The sequence below is a fragment of the Enoplosus armatus genome, chromosome 1, assembly GCF_043641665.1.
Source record: "Enoplosus armatus isolate fEnoArm2 chromosome 1, fEnoArm2.hap1, whole genome shotgun sequence".
NCBI lineage: Eukaryota > Metazoa > Chordata > Actinopteri > Centrarchiformes > Enoplosidae > Enoplosus > Enoplosus armatus.
This window is the reverse complement of record NC_092180.1, coordinates 12,526,291-12,546,366: the sequence shown is the minus strand read 5'-3', so window position 1 is coordinate 12,546,366 and position 20,076 is coordinate 12,526,291. Positions and strand designations below refer to the sequence as shown.

Here is a 20,076-nt window from a genome sequence, read left to right as displayed (position 1 = left end):
TCAGCTGAACATCTGTGCTACATCAACAGGATAAAACAAAGTGGATTTTAATCATCTGAAGTGCATTAGATTGAGGACTCTCACAATGTGGTCGACACCAGCTGTGTGCATGGTGTGCATCCTATTCGGTGAGTACAACATAAGATTTCAGAAAGCTTTCAGGCTAGTCTCAATTACAAACCACCAAGCATGTATTGTCTATAAAACGACAACTTTTCCTTTGAGGTGGCTATATATATAGTATAAATACAGCTAACTTAATATTTGTCAGATACATTTATTTATTTAAAGGCAATTTTGTTTTATTACCAAGCCTGTAAACAAAAAAGAAAATGAATTAGAATTTCTCTTTGGCATACCTGCAAAAGAGGTTTCAAACCTTAATGGGAATTACTTGCTTAAATCCAAACAAATGTCACACAATCCTTTATGTGTTGTAACTTTTCAATTTTCACAATAGCAAAGAGTAGATTTCTCACAATTGTCACAGTGGGCCAACAGAAATCAATATTTCCTGTTTATTTTTTCTACAGGGATCATATGTGATGTCAAGCAAGTGTATTCACAACCCACATTAATACAAAGAACGAGTGACCAGACCCCTGACGAGGCCACCGAGTTAGAGGAAAACATCCAGAAAATTATTGACCAAATCCACTCTTTGTCAGGTGAAAATGGAAATGCACGCAGCTTCAGCGTCTCGTCCACAGGAGAGGGGTTTGACTTAAATGCGTATTATGGTGCTCTGAGTAACTTGTACGCTGTCTTTCAACCACTGCTGAGAGACAGATTCATAGATGACCTTCCCAAAACTCTAGTTTGTATCCTGTCTGGGAGACAGGACTGTGGACTGGAGGCAGAGCTAACTAAGACCGTGTCTCTGGAGTTGGGAAAACCACTGCTGATGTTTGTGTCGTCTCTGAGATCCCAGACCTGCACTCCGCTGAACAGTGAGGGCGAGTCAAACAGCTTCCTGAGGGCCTACCTCAGGATGGGGGAATCAACGACGGCAGCTTTAAATGGTTTTCAGCAGACATTTATAAGTATACTGTCAAGTCTCCCTCTTTCTGGGAATTTGATGAGTGCTGTGAGTAGCCTTGTGGATGCAGCTGTGACGTATGTCTCAAAGTTCATGGCAACATTACTCCAAATACCGATGGACTACATCAAAATAGCTTTACAGTTTGGAATCAGAATACCATCTTTAGACGGAAAAGAGACCTGTGAGCAAGGTAAAACATTTTTCATCAGTTTACCTCACGTCAGTTTCTAAACTGTACTGTATAATATATAGTTTATTTTAAATTATTTATGCTGATTAAGTTGATTTCCCACTTGTTCTGCAGGAGATCTCAAGCAGCTCATTATGTGGTAAGTCATTAGTGCAATTCACATAAACCCTTTTTCCAGCTTCCCTGTGCAGCTTTTCACCACTAGTAGCTCTACTGAGCAATGTTTTTAAGAGTGGGCCCCTGTTTAGTGTATGCACACAAGGTCGGATGATGCAAAACACATTCCTGCTGCCGCTTTCTATAGACAATGTTACCTGACTCACAGTTGGAGCTTGGGTCGGCATGAAACTCTCCCCTTTGAATCATCAGTACGATTAATAAACATCTTAGAAAATATCAGGGTAAAAAGTAAAAGATACAAGCCTGTGTACATAAAAACCTTTGGTTAGAAGTTAACTACGACTCCCAAGGTGCATTTTAGCAAGAAAGATCCAATCACTGAGCCTAAAATTCTGTTACGTGCTGATTTTTACAGTCTGCAGCTTGAATAAGTTCACCATCCGATTCTGTGTTAATTTTGGATCAATTTAGCAACTATGGCAGCGTGTTTTGTTCACACCTGAAACAAGCATTTTGAATTCACTCGCACTCTAATTTGTGCCTCTGATTGGCTTCTTCATAGCAACAGCGGCCAAGTTTATGGGTATTTAGTATTTAGGATTAGGGTTATCCATTAGCCATTCACCATGCCAAACTGATGGACAAAACATGATTTCTCAGAAACAAAGTTGAAATAATTAAAACTGGTGGCCTCAACATAAACCTATAGGATCATTACATCAACAACAACAACAACATTAAGGATATCGTTTGAAGAAAATTTTGAAATGGGAGTACAGACTGGGGCAAAACACTTAACAACTCTATTCCACTGATCCACAGAAAGAAGTGTTGCAATCGTCCAATAAAAGCAGTGAAGAAGGCAACAACTAGCCACCAAACACAGATGTAAACAATGCAGGATCTATAAATGAAAATAAAATCAGCTTTCTCATAATGTTTTTTGAGAAAGAAAATGCATTCAGCATGCATGCATTCCAGCAAGTTCGACCTCAAGGATCAATACAATGTGTTTTAGTGAGAAACACAGAATGTAAACATAACTGTTGTTTATCTGTTTACAAGAAAAGTGAGCAGCTTTAATTAACATCTCCCTCCTTGTCTCTGAGAAGTAAAATACATATCGTGAGTATTATAATGTTATTGAAAGAAGGCGTAACATTGATTAAATGCCTGTTTTGTTTAGGGGAATAAACCACAATGTGAGCTGGTCCTTTGGCAACTCCATCATTGACATCCTCCTGGAAATCTTCCTGGCTCCAGGACAGTCTCTGTGCACATATCCAGGGCCAGAGTGCCAGAATCCTCCCAGCGTCCCCTTCCAGCGCAGCGCCTCAGAGGCAAAAGACGCAGATAAAAACCAAGACATCCTACTCAAGTGTGATCGCCACAATCTGGCCAGGCTCAATGACACACTGTGTGCTGACATCCTCACGGCTTCAAGAGTGGCATCCTCTACATCTGTGCTCACCTTTTGCCAGGCGCTAAGCTCCCTCAGCGCTAACCAGATAGAGCAGGTGTGGAGCAACATGTGTTATGTCATTCAAGCACTGGTGTCTCCGCTCCTCAGCAGGTCGTCTGACTGCACTTTTGGGGACACCCAGCCTTCCCCTGCCGTCAGCCCTCCCTCTGACACTCTTCCCCTCCCTCACTCTGCACCACCTCGAATAGCCAGAGAAGCCTCCAACCTCAACCAGCTCGCCTGTAACTACAACAGCTGGTTAGATAACAAGGTGGTGGACGCTGTCCTCGTGTCGCTGTGCAGCGATAACCAACGTGAGGAGTTTGTGGAGCAGGTGTGTAACAATGCTTTGTTGATGAGGAAGCTGCTCTCAGATCAGATGAACAGCTGGCTGTATGGATACTGCTCCAACTCCTCTGCAGACCCTGGGTACATGGTTGGTCACCTCTGCGTCTATGAGCAGTGGATCGACCAGCCCTCAGTCCCGGTGGGCCCATCCTTACTGGAGTTCTGCATGAGCCTGGACAGTCCCAGACTGACCAAACTCATCTGTGAGCACACCGGATTCTTAATGCTTTTATTCTCCAACCCTGAAAATGGGCGGTTCATGCCCAACTGCACAAATCTGCCCCCTCCACCACCATTCCCTGACATGGGTTCACTAGTGTTAGAATCTTGTCGTTACTCGGAGTGGCATGATGTGTTGCAAATCACCATCGACGTTTTGTCACAGTGCATCCGCCTCGATCACAGTGGTTTCACTAAAGAGGTTTGCTCCAACAAAACATTTCTTAACAGCCTGCTGCGTAATAAGGAAAATGCCTGGCTCGAGAATCACTGCATCACCTCTCTTAGCCTCCCACCCCCTGAGCCAACCCAGGCCTTCAGCATCACAGGCTGGTGTGACTACCACACGTGGGGAGAACGGCAAGTGGACGATTCAGTGGTCGGCCTTTGTTGGCAGCACGATCAGCTTGCTTTTCAGAAGAATGTCTGCTGCAAAGCATCTGTGCTTGAAAAGCTGTTACAAAACCCTCAGAACAAATGGCTAACATCAGTCTGCACAGACATAGAGGAAATAACGACTTTACCACTGGTGGGTATTTTACGTGGGTGACATGGATCTGTTTATCTAAAGTCTGATCAACTTGTTTGCACAAAAAAGAATGATAAATGTTATTTCAAGTCCAATTTCATAGAAACATGTGTACTCTGATGTTGTATTCACAATCATCTGTACTTTAGGTGTGCAAGTACTCTGAGTGGACCCGGCCCATCATCGTGGACATGACTGAGCTAGCCCTCTGCGCTGAGATCGACCCACTGAACTTCACCTCCAAAGTCTGCGCCAACGATACAGTCCTCCAGAACCTGTTAGCCAATCAAGACAACACCTGGTTAGTGCAGCACTGTGCCAACCATTCTAATCCAGGGGTGTCTCCTGGTGGAGGTGGGGGAGAAGGAGGAGGCCTGACTGGATTCAACCCCACAGAGCAGTGCCAGTACTCCAGCTGGAGCATATCTCTTCCAGACGCAGCACTCCTGACTCTCTGCTGGGAGCATGACCAGACCAATTTTGTCTCCTCGATCTGCCCTAATGCTGGTCTTCTCTTTTTGCTGTCCCGGGAGCCGTCTAGCACATGGGTGGGCAGTATGTGTAACACCTACACCAACTACACCACTACCACCACCACCACCAACAGCAACAGCACCACTGCAGACCCTAATTTCTGCCTGGCCAGAAACCTGGTGAAGCGGTTCAACTGGACCTGCTCAGCTGACCTAAACTCAGCCTGCCAGCCTGGGGCCAGTCAGAATATGGCCCTTCAGATGATGGTGCGCTGCTGGGTGGAGAGTCTGAGTTCCAGGGTGGAGGATCTGCTGACCACACCTGTAGCCACATTGTTGGAGCAGGCAGTCAGCACCACAGTGGTGATCCTGTTGGCCCTGGAGGAGGTCCAGAACACCTCGCTGCATGTCACTGAGAACATAAGACTGAGCGTGTTAGCATCTGTAGTTCGCTATCTCGAGAGGGAAAACAACTTTGACAAAAAGAGGGTCTTGCTGCAGTGCTTTGGGGTAGGTAGTTTGATTGTGCGGCAATTGTTGGAAAAGAAAATGTTCTTGCTATCATTGGTGGAGGAATTAAAAGTCCTGCATTGAGTCTTGAGTAAAAGTATTATTAGCAAGTAACCAGTAACTATGTGTAATAAAAATAAATGTAATGAATTAAATTTTTCCTAGAAGTAGAAGTATAAAGTAACATGTCATGGAAATATTCAAGTATAATATAAGTACCTCAAATTTCTATGTACAGTACAGCAGTTGAGTAAATGTACCTTGATACATTTCATCCCTGATTGCTATGTTATTTTTTACTACTGTGTGATGGAACAGCAATCTGTTTGTCAGTGAGAACTAATGAAGTATATTTTAGCACTTTCTGTTGGTTAATGAGGGCAAAGTGTGAAGAGAGATTCTCCCTCATCTTTTATTCATATCGGCTCAATCAGTTTCTCTGTAGAACAATTCAGTGACTTTATAGTTTATCTAATTATTCCTCCATATCAGTTACCATTAGCGTCACTGTATAGCAGCTGACCTCCAGTGTACAACCAGCCTACAGCTGGTGTACAGTTACACTCCTGTCATTGATATTGACATAATGAATCTCTTCCCCTGGGTGTAATCTCTCCTTGCTCACACTCGATTTGACAATTACAATAATGTGTCCAAGCAGACTCCCAGATTATATGGTGCCATTAATCCCAGTTAATAGTGTCACAACCCTGTGCATGTGTGTGTTTCCCTTCTGTAGAGAGTCTTAACCAGCTTGATGCAGACAGCAAGAGACGTGACCAGTGATGAATTCTTCGTGATTAAGGTGATTTATACCACAACTTTGATATTAATATAAATTTGGAGCTATGTTCACGGCATGCCTTCAGGTATGGCAAAGTCAGTCTGTCTGTTGGTCCACCACTTTGGTCCAGACTGAAATATCTCAACAATTATTGGATGGATTTCATTCATGGTCCTCGGGGAATGATTCCTAATGACTTAGGTGAACCTCTGACTACTTCTCTAACGTCACCAGTAGGTCAAAGTTTTCACTTATCTTTTTAAATATCTCAACATCTACAAGATGTATTGGCTAAAAATTTGGCATTAACATTCATGGTCCCCAGACGATGTTTCCTACTAACTTTGGTGATCCCTCGACCTTTCCTCTGGCGCGTCCATGAGGTTGATATTTGTGGTTTTGAGTGACGCACTTTGTGTTTAATGCTAATTTGTAAATGTTAGCATGCCAGCAAACTAAACTAAGATGGTGAACATGGTAAATGTTATACCTGCTTAGCATTGTAATTGTGAGCATGTTAGAATGCTGACATTAGCATTTAGCTCAAAGCACAGCTGCTAGCATGGCTGTTGTTTCTTTGGCTTGTTTCCATAGCTGCCCTTTCATTATTTAAGTCTTTTTCATGTTTATTTTGACTAATGTGTTTATATGTCCAGGAGTATTTCAGTATACCGCTGAGCAGCCTGAGGCCAGTGCTCAGTGCAGCTCACATCACCACCGTCAGACTGATCCTTCAGTACTATAGCAGAAACAAGGATACACTGCAGGTGAATGAGCACACCATCACTCATCCATGTGAAACCTACACTAACAACATTTAGCAGTTTCCTCCTGGAATTCTTAGTTTTCTGTTTCACTGCTATAGCGTCTGTTTAGTCTTAGTTGATAACACAATACACAGTATTGGTATAGTACTGACACAGAATTTGTATTTGCTTCTGTTTGCCAGTTACCCAATAAGTACCTGTCCACCATGGTGTCAGTGCTGTTCCACACCCACCTGGTAAAAGATGGTAGTCTCTTCCCTGAGCTGGCTCCCCTGCTGGCTGCAGCCAGCCCAGCTGACATCAAGGCTTTGCCCTCAGTGCAAAACAACATCAATGTGTAAGTGATGGTGTCAGCTAGTCATTTATTATGACCCAATACTCATTAGTAATGAGCCCAATACTCACTTGTGTTCACTTATGTGTGAAGGTTTGGTAACTTAAAGGTGGACCTTTTTTCGTTTGTGATGCTGTTTAAGTTTGTACTCTGCAATATTTGGCTCAATGTTATTAGCAAAATAATGTTTTTCTGGACATAATTTAAATGTGTTTGTTTTTCTGTTGCTGGAGTTTTCATCTCCAAGATTGCCTCCCTTCTAAATGCACCTTGCCAGTATGATAGGTTGTGCCAGAATCTCCAACTGGATCAATTGTTGAGTACTTTTTTAATCCCAGTGGGAAATAAGAATACATGTTTAGAGGTGCTGTTGAACCTCAGGTATGGCAGTCACCAGTGTAAACCTCTAGACTAAACCTGTTCCTAAATGCTGGCTGAAAGTGTTCCTTGTTGACAAGGTGCGTTCTTTCACGGCAGCAAGGACACTTCTGGTAGGATAATGCACAGTGTCGTGCACCTTTCAAAGCTCACATCCAAGATCGTATAAATAAGGCAACTTTGGGATGAGACTGAATGGAAATATTCACATTTTGAATGTTCAGCCAGATGCCTGTGAAATGTTTAGAATCTCCTAGCAGCAAAAGAGATCCTACTTTGTATTATTTATGTGTCAAACAAAGTGTTACTGAGTTTTTCTCTGTGTAACATCTGCCAAGAGTATGTAGTGAACACTATGATTTGTTTCAATTGCAATCTCACTTTTCTACATACATTATTCTTCCACCCAAACACAGCACTGGTGTAAGACTTCTACGAGAAGTGATGTGTCATTGCGCCCCGAGGTGCCAGGAACATGCATTATACATAGAAAGTAAAGGAAACTAGTTCACTGACTAGATTTCAATCTAGAAAGGGCTTATAATGTGTCTGTAGGTATTTGCTCTTGAATCAACAAGAATGAGTCATTAAATGTAGAACAGAACAGCAAGAAAGTCTGTTTCAGCTCTGTAAAGCAGTGTAGACACACTCCCATCCTCGTCCTGCGTGGTCTTTACTCTCTGCTTATGTCAGAATACAACCTGAGTCAAACCTAAGGTAGATGTTGTCTACAGACAGTGCACAAATAAAATAAACACAAGAACAAAATCACTCATGAGTGCATAACACTGTTCTTGAAATGCTACTTAAACTATGAACCTGTGAACTTTTTTTACCATAGAAATGAGTCTATTGTTATATGATACCACTGCTATACCACATCTGTATGGTAAATAAGTAGCCAGAGCCAGCATGCAATTAGCATGGCTTAGCATTAAAACTGGAAATAGGGAAAAACAGATGGCCTGGCTCTGTCTAAAGGTCACAGAATTCACTGCACATAACCCCCAAATTATCATCTTTACACTTAGGGTTTTGAACGGATTAAACAAAAGAGATATAAAGTGTTAATCAGTGAACTATAGCGGTGCTGGTAGGCAGATTTCTTCACCTTTAGACGGAGTCAGGCTAGCTGTTTCCACCTGTTTCCAGTAATTATCCTAAACTAAGCTTATTTCTACCTGGCTGTAGATTCACACTTAACAGAGACATAAGAGTGGTATCAATCTTCTCATCTAACTCTCAACAAGAAAGTGAATAATAAGTGCATTTCCCAAAATGTCAAACAATTATTTATTATTTGCACTTGGCTTACAGTAGTGAATGGAAAGTTTTCCACCAACCTCCACTATTAAATGTAAATGTTTAAATGTAATTTATCAAAGCAGGCCACATACAATATTCTGCAAATATTCAATAAAGCTGTTGGACAGTTCCAGTATCACAAGTTTAAACAACACATTTTTTATTTATTTATTTTGTAGGAGGGAGACCATTAACAGAAACTTGGGCCAGATGACTCTGGACCAGCGGCGGGCATTTGGGTTGTGGTACAGCAAAGTTATGCCCCCCTCCAGCATCACCAGAGGTCATCAATCACTCATCAGGGACACTGGAAACCTGATCGCCTATCTGCCCTTCCACAACTTCCAACACCTCTCACCTGCTCAGGTAACAGCCCTCTGAGCTCTGACACCTGGCTGGGAAACCCGAGAAGCCAGGAGTCTGTCAGTTCGATTAGCCCCAGGACACAGCAGAGCTTCTTGTCACATACCGGTCAAAAGAAAGCACAGACAGCCTCTTCTTTCTCTGTCACCACCAACGTGTGTCATATGCTTGTAGCTAATGTTCAATATAGGAACACATGAATTAAGAATGACCTGAAGATAAAGGGGTTACTGACCTTTCAGCACACATGAATTTAAAAGGTTTTACAGGCATAGTTTGACATTTTCGCTCACTGGTTTTCTTACCTTGAGTTAACTAGATGAATTAAACATCTCTCATGTCTGTCTGGTGAATATGAAGCTGCAGTTAGCAGCCAGTTAAACCCCCAGTAAAACCACAAATAGTCATTTTTACACTGGTATTTGTATGGTATTAGATAAACAAGATATCAGCTGTTTCCCCGTTTCCAATCTTTACGCTAAACTAAGCTAAGTGGCCGTCTACTATAAGATTTAATCTGTGCCTGGCAAATGTAAAGTATCTCCCCGACCTCGCATGAGGGCAAATACGCATATTTCTCAAAATGTCAGACTATTCCTTTGAATTAGTTCACTGGTGAACATCAGTGACCTCGTCAACGCCATGTTAAATTAATAGATAATAAAAGTTTTTATTGTCACATGTTCAGACATTAATGCTATTACTGTATTTCTGTCATCATGTTTATCCACAGCTGTTGGACGGGCTGGATGTGTTGCAGAGAAACACCATTACTTCTCTAAAGCAGGAATTCATCGCTCAGAGCCTCATCGGCACCTACAGAAACCTGACAGCTCAGGATTTTACCAGGTTGGGAATGAATGTGTGGAGGCACCTCCAACCTTTCTGTCCATGTAAACTGTTTATTAGACATCAGCTCAGTAGGTGTAACCTCAGATAAAACCTGTCAAAACACACTGATATGTAGTTTGATTGATTTTGCTGACTTTTCAGGTACATTTTAAACCCTTAGCACACAGGTTAGTACATTAGTGCTATTTTGCACAACTTAGTGGCCTGTAACTGTCAGAAATAACCATCTGACATAATCAAATTTCTATATTTAATCTAGAGACCCAGCAGAAACATCTGAAAAGTCAACATATTACTATGTAAACTACTGTACTAGTCTTTTGTGGATTTAACAATAAAATATCTTGCAGATATATTATGGTCATTTGTGCTATAGGCAATATAATTATTGAATCAGCTATGCAGAATGAATGAGGTTTATTTTGTGATTTTTTATTTTTACAAAATGTATACTTAGCTTTTTGGAAGGAAACCTCTCATCTGCTCCCAGGTGTGTGTTGTTAAAACAGTATTTGTAATTTTAGGATGGGTAAACTCTCATGCCTGGCAGACCCAGAGGACCTCCTTCTGTACAAAGGCACTGAGGTCTTCAGTGTCATCCGGGACACCGTTATGAACTGCACACGTGAGGGACTCAGTCTGCCCAGCCGTCTGGTAGGAACAGAAATGCTCATATGTGTGCTTTCATTTAACAATTGTATTGGAGGAGTATTTCTAACACATATATGCTGTCTCTGTGCTTGTTCTGAATCCTATGTCTAGATTTCCAGTTTGTTACTGAACAGCACAGAATTAAAGGTTCCCTCCTCGTTCAGTTCTGATCGACTGGCGGAGCTCTCCCACCTCCTGCCCTCGCTGGGTGTGCCTTTCCTGCAGGGTCTCACACCGTTGCAGCTGCTCGCTGTCTCTCATGCCCTCGACTCTGTTCCATTCAGCCCTGCACAGGTAGAGAAGCTTACTCAGCCTGTAATGGACAGTGGAAGATGTAGGAAGCATCATCTATACCTCGATTTCTATTGCCGTTCAACGTACAGCGTTTTTTTTTTTTTACAAGCGAGCTGATTCTTTCGTGTAAAATTTAAAAAAATGTCCGGTGTCAGCGAGTGGGGGTTTAGTCAGTCCCTTCACAGGTCCCTATTTGTTGTACATGGTTGGGTTTCCTGGCAGCTGGTGGGGCTTGTAGGCCTGAGGAACAGCTGACAGGCAAAGACCTGAGCTTTACTTCACCCTCAGCTATCATCTGAACCGGAGCCTTTTACTTTTACCTCAGCCTCACAGCTGTTGTCTCGCTTTTATATGTCACGAGGAGTCTTGAGAGGATTGACCTCTTCAAACCTACAGACAGTCGGCAGGTCCATCATTCTTCAAGCGTTCTTCAATTTTATTTTATGTTCTAGTGAATAGCGAAGTATTGGTGAAGACAGTTTATACATCATCCAGTATGAACGTGATACAGAGCAAGTAAATACAGAATATATGACACACCAGTGAATTACCAGTTAAAATTCTTCATAAGGTAATTTATTTATGGAATAATAATAATTTATGTTCATTTGCTGTCATTCTGTATGTTTTTCAGGCTTCCATAATTGTAGACAAGCTGTCTTCAAGTTACACTGTGAGTTATTTTGTAAACACATCACACTGTGAATTTAGTATAGAGATGCTCTCTGTATTTTTGCGCCTTGACCCTCACACCTTCATCACCTCTGCCCAGCTCACTGCTCCAGGCCAGCTGCAGGAGCTCGGCTCCCTCATTGTGGGAATGAAGACGGAGACCTTGCTGACCCTCACCTCTGACAGGCTGCTGTCATCTCTGCCCGCCATGGCCCAACATACACCCGGCCTCAGCCCGCCACAAGCCAATGCTGTCTCCACCAAACTATGGGTACAACACACACACACACACACTAAGAGAGGGGAGACACATTCATGTATTCATATATTCATTTATCAGTTTAAGGTGTATTCAGTTTGGCTTTGTCAGGGTCAAAGAAAAAAAGAGAGAAAATTGGAATAATGAACCAAAGCCAAAGACTTTCAGAGTCATAACTTTTTTTCATCTGTGGACGTCTTGTGTTATCTTGCCTCTTTTTCTGACCAGGGCTTCCCAGAAGTGGTCGGCTGGCTTGATGATGTGGAGCCTTTGCTCTTCTGCACGCCGCTGCTCAGTGTCCTGCCCAGGACCCGTCTGATTGTGAACAACATCACCACTGCATCCACAAAAGCCTGGAACACACAGCAGGTATCACACAGCCCATCTTGCATCAGCACCCATTGTAGAAGCCATGGTATTCAAACTTTTTTTGCTCAGTACTTCTTTAAGAAATGTGTTTCACCGGGTGCATATGCAGAGTGGTGAACAGTTCAGCCAAAGAGTTATTTTCATTTGTCAAGAGTAAGTTCATTTGATCAAATATCCGAGAAGGTTCAAAAGCTAAAAAGTTTTCAGTTTTTAACAAGGAAGAAAGTTTGAGAAAATCTCGAAAATATGTAGGATGATACATTTATTGCAGAGATGTATTTTACTCTATCCTGTAAAAAGTGTTAAATGTATCTTTTGACAGTTATGTAGCATTCATTTTTTTTGTTTTGTTTTAATGTAAACAATAAAAAAGTAGAAGAGAGACAAAAACAGAGACAAAGTTCAAATTAAATTTATACAAATGTGCCGCCTCATGGCGGAATAGGCCATCCAGTCTTTAGCCAGTTCACAAACGCTTGCTTACAGAATTTGAATATGTGAAAGCATCTGACCTCTGAGCCTGTGACTTGTACTCTGTGTTATGATCTCTTCCTCTAATTAAATATGCTTCCTCTATTTGTCATGAGAAGGTGTATATGACAGTATCTTGATTAGCTGCTGAATTATTAAGTGGAGAAGCAAAAGCAAAGACGTCATCATCACTGACACTGTGAATGGACTTGCCTGCGAATACAAACAACGCAGACAAAAAAACTCTTCATATCAGATTGCCCTTTTCTCTGAGCATGAAGACTGGGAGAGGAAGCAGCCCAGAACCTGCATAAACCGGCATGTTACAACAACTACACAACACATTTCTCCTATTTCCTTCTCCAGGCCAAAGCAATTTTCAAAGAGGTGCTTGATACTAATCCAAACATAATCAACCAAGATTTTCTGTAAGTACAATTCATTTCTGTGATAAATTTGTATGGTTTTATCTGTGGTCACTCCTTTTCTGTATCCAAAATATATGTATACTATTGGCAGCAGATTCTCTTGTTGTTCTTTGTAGCAGTATTTTTACAGCTATGTGCATCTGTTGACACTCACCTCTTTATGTAATCAGGAGTCTGGGAACAGTGGGTCAGGGTGTGAGCTGCAAGGTCTTACAGGAACGTTTTCGGGCTGATTCCTTGCCTTCTTCAGTGAGAGGAATCCTGGCCTTCCTCAGGCAGCAGCCCAGTCCTCTTCACACCTCACTGGTAAACTTAACCTCTTTGATTGATGCCATTTGTCTGTCGATATGCATGTAATATGTATATCTATTTCTATATGTCCTTTGTCATGTGTCTTTGTTCTTCTGGACAGAAAAAGTGCATAATCGAAGAGCTTTATCAGTTTGAGTTCTTCTCTGAACTGCTTGAAGATCTTGGAGCTGAGATTGCCCTGTCCATGCCGTAAGTCAGAAGTTGGCATTAATCACTCTCACTATTAATGTGTTAACATTGTTTTCAGATGTGAAAATGATTGCAGGGAAATGATCGTCTCATTATGAGTAGATAAGAAGTATATGTCAAAAACCTTCACTGGAAAATCACTACATGTACTTTGTTAGCAGGAAAGATGTACTTATCATGTTTGATCTATTAAATGGAAAAGGAAAGTATAGCGCCCAGAAATAGTAGTAAGACTGGTAAGATCCACTCAAGGGATCGATAAACTTGTTGTCCAGTCCATGACTTGACCAAACATATTTAGAGCTTTTAACAGTTTTTGAGTCGTGATTTAAAGATTTGTTGACTATGTCACGAAAGATATTCTTTATCACTGTGTTCCTGTGTGTTTGTGTGGTTGCTTGCAGCGTGAGCACCATTAAGAAGTTTCCTACAGATATGATGGACGCTCTGAGGAAGATGATTGTTCAGGACCCACATCACTTTCTCTTGCTGTCTAGAACAAAACAGCAGCTGCTGGTGGACAAAATGGTGCAGAGGATGGTCAGTTTGAGCTACAATGTGTTGCCATACGGAGCCGTTTCCTGTTTTCAAAAGTTAAAAGGCAAAGAAACTAGATTTTGAGTTTGAAAACAGGAAGATTTGTAGGTGTTCAGCAGTGCAGAGTTTCAGTTGTTTGTCATATTTGCTGTGTGATCAGTGTTTTGTGGACTTTTTCTCTGCAGGGCATGTACACAGGCGTGTTCACTGAGGAGGAGTTTCGTTCACTGGGCATCATGGCGCCGTTTGTGGTGGACGAGGTTTTCATCCAGCTGGACCGCAGCTTCTTCATTGACAATCTGGATTTCCTCCGGGGGCTCTGCTACAGCAGCAGCAAGATGGGCATTGTGGCTCGAATCCTGCAAGAACCCGCGGCCTTCGGGTAACGTTATCACCTTCAAAACTGAAGGTTTTAATACTTTATTGAACACTGAATCAACAAACAACAAGGCAGTATAACCATGCCATTACGTCTGGTTAGTAAAAAGACAACCATAAACATTCAATAAAAAAAAATCTTATCAAGAAAATTTTAATTGAATAGATAAATCTAAAAAATATTAAACACATTATAAACATTGTTAAATAATATAAAGTAAATTAAAACAAACCAAGCATAATTGTTCTTCAATTTAAAAGGAAAGGTAAATACAGTCAGGCTCTATGAATTCTTATAATTTTACACATTTCTACAACTCTTTTGCAGTACAACCAAGTACCAAGTAGTTAAAAATGGGTGGGTTTTTTGAGAAATATTCCAGAAAATCCAACCAAGCAAACTTAAGAAATGAGCCTTGTAATGATGTACACTTTAGAGTTCATCCAGTAGGGTTTTAAAAGTGTGTTTGTGTGAGAGTGAGATATACGTTTACAGTTCAGGGGCAAAACATGAAAAGTGTCAAAATTACTCAGGAGAGGTTTCATCTGACAAAAGCTTTTTGCATACCAGCTGTTCACGCGGCAGGAAACTGTGTAAAGATGATGAAGGGTTCTTCTGTTTCCTCACAGCCCAGTCAAGACCTGGAACCAGACAACGCTCAGTCAGGTGGACCGGTTTCTCTTCTTCCTGCCTGACGACAAACTGCAGGAGATCTCCCTGGTGAGTTCACTGCTGTATTTTTCTTCATTTTTTATTATATTATATCCTAAGATTGGACCATTTGTTGCTCAGATTGAGGAACATTTTAAACTCGTTCCTGTAACAGATTTATTCGATGTCCAGAAATCTATAGTGAGGCGTTGGGATTGTTACTTGATCCCATGTCAGGTTAGGCCAACAAAGGCTGAAAATAAATCCCTCAGGTGTCATATCTCCAGTAGGTGTCAGGATCAGGTGGTGAAGTTCCTGTTTTCCTGCAACAGCGTGTATCTGTGTCTCTTCATGTGCATATGTGTGTTGCTGTACGTGTTCCCACAGGCGTTGATGACTGTGGGGCGTGTAGAGAAGCTGTTCTTGAGCCAGCGTTGGTGGGAACGTGGGGATGTCGGGATCCACTGTTCAGACGAGAGCGAGAGGAGGAGGTTCTTTGAAAAGCAGCAGTTTGTTCTTCAGTTTTTCCTGGGCTTCCTCAAAATAAATCCTGAGTCACGTGAGCATCACTTTGGTCCCTAAAATATCTGAAATGACCCCCAATGGTACTCTTTAAAGGAATAGTTTGAAATATGTCAGCTTCTGAAACCATGGCAGCTATAGTAAAGCCCACGTTTGGGACATACACTTATTCGCTTTCTTGCCAAGAAGATCGATATCACTCTCATATCTGTCTGTTATATATATAATAAAACAATATAAGTCAACAGCCAGCAGCTGGTTAGCTTAGCTTAGCACAAAGATTGGAAACAGAGGGAAACAGATAGCCTGGCTTTGTCCAAAGGGTAACAAAATCCACCTACAGCACCTATAAAGCTCACTAGTTAACATGTTGTAAGTTGTTTGTGTAATCCCTACCAAAAAGAAGTCTAAAAACAACACATTGTGGTTTTAACTATTTCTTGGTCGGGCACAGTTACTTCCTGGAGTCCTGTTGTCAATGTGAGGTTGCCAGGCAAGCAGCAGATGCTCCATGTCCAATGTCAAACTATTACTTTCATGTGAGGCAATCATGTCAACATATTTTCTTCAGAAAAAAGTAAAACAAAAGTATGTTTTACTTATAATGGAGGTTGTTGATGTTATAAACTGTACATATAGTCATATATCAACACGTCTCCTGATCAGATACTTGTGTCTGTGTCCTTTGCCAGCGACTCCTATGGTTCCTACCTGTGAGATTCTGCATACAACATCTCCGTCTACCTGGACCTCCAACAGTCTGACGAGCATGTCCTCATCGGCCTTCTCCAACTGTCTGGAGCTGATGGGTCACGACCCGTTCCTCACATCCTACCAACGCAGCCAGGTGCTCAAGAAAGTCAAACAGGTGAGATTCATTTGTAATGTACTTCAGTCCATTTAAGAACCTCTCAGATGTGTTTAATTCAAGGCTGCACAGGGTGGTTTCCCCCTCCTCAGTCCAGGTCTTAATACTGTGTGTCTGCTCTGTCTTCACTGGGTCTCTCTGGAATGACGTGTACAGATATACGGCCCCCTCTCGACCTTCTCCCAGTCTGTGATCTCTCAGCTGGGTGGAGTAGCGACAGAGATGTCACTAGAGGAGCTGAGCAGCCTCCGACTGACGGAGCGAGGGAGCATCGCTGCTTTGGGTGCCGTCAGTGCCTGGAGCAACAGACAGGTAGCTGGCATAGCTTTACTGTACTGCCTGCATCAACTACTCTATATATTTGGTCAAAACTGAGTTGTTTTAACATATAAAAATATAATGCTGAGAATATTTGATTCTGATTAACAGACAGATGTCAATTAATTTCTAGTAGTAAGACAGTATAGCTGACACCTCTGATACAGGTGTTTGTTTGCCGTTCTAAATGAATGCACCAGTATTAAACTCTAGGCTTATAGCTTATGTCTGATGATTTTTCTTTTAAATATGGCAGTGGTCATGTTATAAGTGGGATAATAATACCCAACAGAACAAACCCAGCACAAAGCAGAGGGTGGAGGCAAATCTCGTTTTCTAATATTTTGTTCATCCTATTTAGACCAGTGAGAGTAGACTGAATATTAGAAACACCTTCAAGTATAACCTAATACGATTACAACAGCACAACAAACCAGAGCTTTCAGAATGACCCTAAAATTGACTCAACTCCTCACTGAAAACACAAAACAATATAACCCTCAGGAAAGTACTGCATTAGTTTTAGAGCATGTCTGGATCATAACTCTTGTTTTCATCCCAGCTGGCTGCGCTGTTTACCACCGTGTTAAACTCCACCAAGCAGAGTCCGAGCCAGCTCGACTCCAGTATGCTGGTGGCAATGGGATACTTTGTGTGCGGAGCTAAAACCACAGAGATGAATTCCTTCAATGCCGTAGAGTTCAGGTGAGCAGATAAAAATACATTTACAGGCTCTTTTTAATGCCCTGATGTTTGACACTTGGATCTCTCTCCTGCTGACATATTCGGTCGTAGTAATTTCCCCTGCCTCCTAACGTCTCGTGCTGTGTCTCCCCCTGGTGGCTGCAGTAAGGCGGTGCTCTGGCTGGGTCAGCTGAGGTTGTCCTGCTCAGAGGAGCAGCTGCTGGTTCTCATTGGACTGCTGACCCACAGTCTTGCTTTTGGACCCATAAGTTCATGGGGAACAGATGTCTTCATTGAGATCGGAGTTCTGGCAGGTATTGTGCATTCACTTACTTACTTACTATTAAAATGTCATTTTGATTCTGTAGCTAATTGCTATAAACAGCTGTACTAAATTACATGATACTAGGAAAACAGTGTTAATTCTCCATAGTGTCAATTGGACATCTGGCTTAATATCTGTCTGGAACAAATGTCTTATTTGTGTTGCTCAGTTAAATGCTGTGAGCTCACAACCTTAAAGCCATTTTGCTTTTATTATTTATTTTCTTGACACCCTCTAAATGTATTCTGTCACTCTCTTATTGCTGGATCCCAGTGTTTTTGACTCTGGCGACCTTTACTTCACTCTCTTTGAAACATTTTTGTATGTTTTACAGCGGGTCTCCCAGACATCGCTATGTCAGCTTTGGTAAAAGAGCAAATTGAAGGAATCACACCTGTGGCTATCTCAATGATACCACCTGATAAGTTTGCAGTAAGTCGACATTCAGTTAAAACAATTTCACATTTTCCATAAGCTCGTATGATTTGATCCTCTTTCACATGAGTCCAAAATATCTTAATCTGTGCTCATGTCGGTGCGTTCATCTTGGCAACTCTTTATCTTGTCTTATCTCCGGCCGTCTCTCTCTCTGTCTGTTGTGTCACCTCCTCAAGGTGGTGTTTCACCAGAGACAGATCAGCATGTTCTCCTATGAGCAGGCTGCAGCAGTAACTGAGGAGCAGCTCTCTGCTCTGTCAGATGTTCAGAGGACAGCTCTGGCTATGGTGCTGACCCCCTGGGAGGACCGGCCTGTAGACTTCAGAGGTGAACCACTGAAATCTTTAGCTTACTTCATTTTTCTTGTTCAGTTTATCTGGTAAACGGGAACTAACCTCTCTCAAAGCTCTAACCAAAGTTGTGTCCCAATTCCATACTAATAATATAAGCTACAGTGTGTTATATACTAATATTCATAATATAGTGTCTTTGAAGTTAGCAGTTAGTGTACTTGTTTGCACTTCATGGAAATCATACAAGACTTGACAAATGAGCAAAAGTTTTTTCCAAAGATGTAATATTTATTTTTTCGTTTTATTGTCTGAGATCATGGATTATGGGCATCTATATGTGCTTTAATTATCTCACAACTACATATATCTGTTTGATGGACTAAATTTGAGAGTGATTGTGACCTTATATGTATGATGAAGTGCTTTCATGGGATTCATACTTCTACATCATATAAAAAGAAACAGAAACAGGGTAGCTTGAGATGAGTTTATTCTATTTATTGCATTATCCATAGTCATAACAGCTGTGAAAGAGACATGTACCAGTAATCTGCTCCAGAAAGTGTAAAAAAACTAGTTTTTCAGTGTTTTTTGTTATGATATTTAACGACGGATAATCCACATGGATCATATTTTGCATGGGTCTACATTTGTGTTGCGTTCACTGTGTCCCTGTAGGGAAGTCACTGGGGCTGGCACTGAGCCACAGTCCTCTGTGTCTCTTACTGGGAGTGCTGATGCTGCTGATCACCCTGCCCTGCCCTGACCTGATCTGCCCCGGCACATGACCCCGCTCACCCCCCCTGCTGGATCAGGAGACACCTCCTCACCCACATACCCAAGATTATCTCATTTAGCCGTGCAATACCAAACCTCTTTGAAATAGGCAGCACTTCAGGATTTCTACATGTATTTAATTTGATTATAATTGATTTTATGCAGCTATCACTTTGACACGTCAACATTCAGCACTGAGGGAACCAAATAAATAGTTCAATTCAAAAAAGCAGAAAAAAACAACACATTTTCTCAGTACAAACAGTAGATTCACCATGTCTAACCAACACCAACAGGATTATTTTCATTACACTTGGCTTATTTATTCATTTATTTTTTTATAAACCTGTATGAACCCCTCCTGTCCCGATGTATCCTTCTCAGGGATGTGACGCCATACCCAGAAAAGCAACCCACAACACTTAAAAGATTTAAATATAGTTATTATACAGTTATTATGAGCAAATCAAAGTTGTGTTGCAAACCTACAAAGTTATATATTTTTGTGAAATGACAGGATATTTTTGTCAGAATAAGAGCTGTAATGTTTGGTATATTTATATATCTATCGTGACTTGATTAGATAACAGGCACATAATGCTCAGTGAGACCTGATTGTATTATTATTGGTCAACTTCAGTGTATTTTTGCTGTGAGTTTTGTATTGTTGTGCACACTTTCTGGTGTGATAAATATAGTCCTAAATTATTAAATTGAACCAGTCTGCCTCTGATTGACTCCGTTTGTTTATTTTTCAATTTAGCACAGTGGAATCGTTCAAAATGATCTTCTCTCAATTCTCATTAATTGCTCACATCTGCAGTAAAGCTTTGTGTAAAGTTTATGTATGATAACCTACAGTATGTGAGCCTACAGCTCCCAACAAGAAAAGACAAATATACTTTCATCCAAGTCATCAACAAACTTTGTGTGTATATATATATTTATATAGTCAAGTCTTGT

The 20,076-nt window shown here is 41.4% G+C and overlaps 1 protein-coding gene across 1 annotated transcript; it reads left to right on the top strand.

Moving 5' to 3' along the window:
- The first annotated feature begins 85 nt into the window (after positions 1 to 85).
- strc1 (stereocilin 1) lies at positions 86 to 19,142 on the top strand. Its single transcript, XM_070906013.1, has 29 exons — positions 86 to 128; positions 534 to 1,232; positions 1,347 to 1,371; positions 2,539 to 3,910; positions 4,060 to 4,897; positions 5,637 to 5,698; positions 6,334 to 6,444; positions 6,627 to 6,781; positions 8,641 to 8,827; positions 9,558 to 9,673; positions 10,201 to 10,330; positions 10,439 to 10,621; positions 11,256 to 11,294; positions 11,394 to 11,564; positions 11,781 to 11,921; positions 12,759 to 12,820; positions 12,991 to 13,126; positions 13,233 to 13,321; positions 13,726 to 13,861; positions 14,044 to 14,240; positions 14,867 to 14,957; positions 15,276 to 15,447; positions 16,103 to 16,278; positions 16,435 to 16,590; positions 17,159 to 17,301; positions 17,446 to 17,594; positions 17,940 to 18,037; positions 18,220 to 18,370; positions 19,015 to 19,142. Exons 1-29 carry the CDS (start codon positions 86 to 88, stop codon positions 19,122 to 19,124), a joined length of 6,138 nt encoding a protein of 2,045 aa, XP_070762114.1. The 3' UTR covers positions 19,125 to 19,142.
- The last annotated feature ends 934 nt before the right edge of the window (positions 19,143 to 20,076 follow it).

Bases quoted from the DNA above. Each gene is read 5' to 3' on its own strand.
- strc1 (XM_070906013.1), top strand. From the start codon at position 86: ATGTGGTCGACACCAGCTGTGTGCATGGTGTGCATCCTATTCG. The intron at 1,372-2,538 runs GTAAGTCATTAG...TGTTTTGTTTAG, and splicing joins CTCAAGCAGCTCATTATGTG to GGGAATAAACCACAATGTGA. The intron at 13,322-13,725 runs GTAAGTCAGAAG...GGTTGCTTGCAG, and splicing joins GAGATTGCCCTGTCCATGCC to CGTGAGCACCATTAAGAAGT.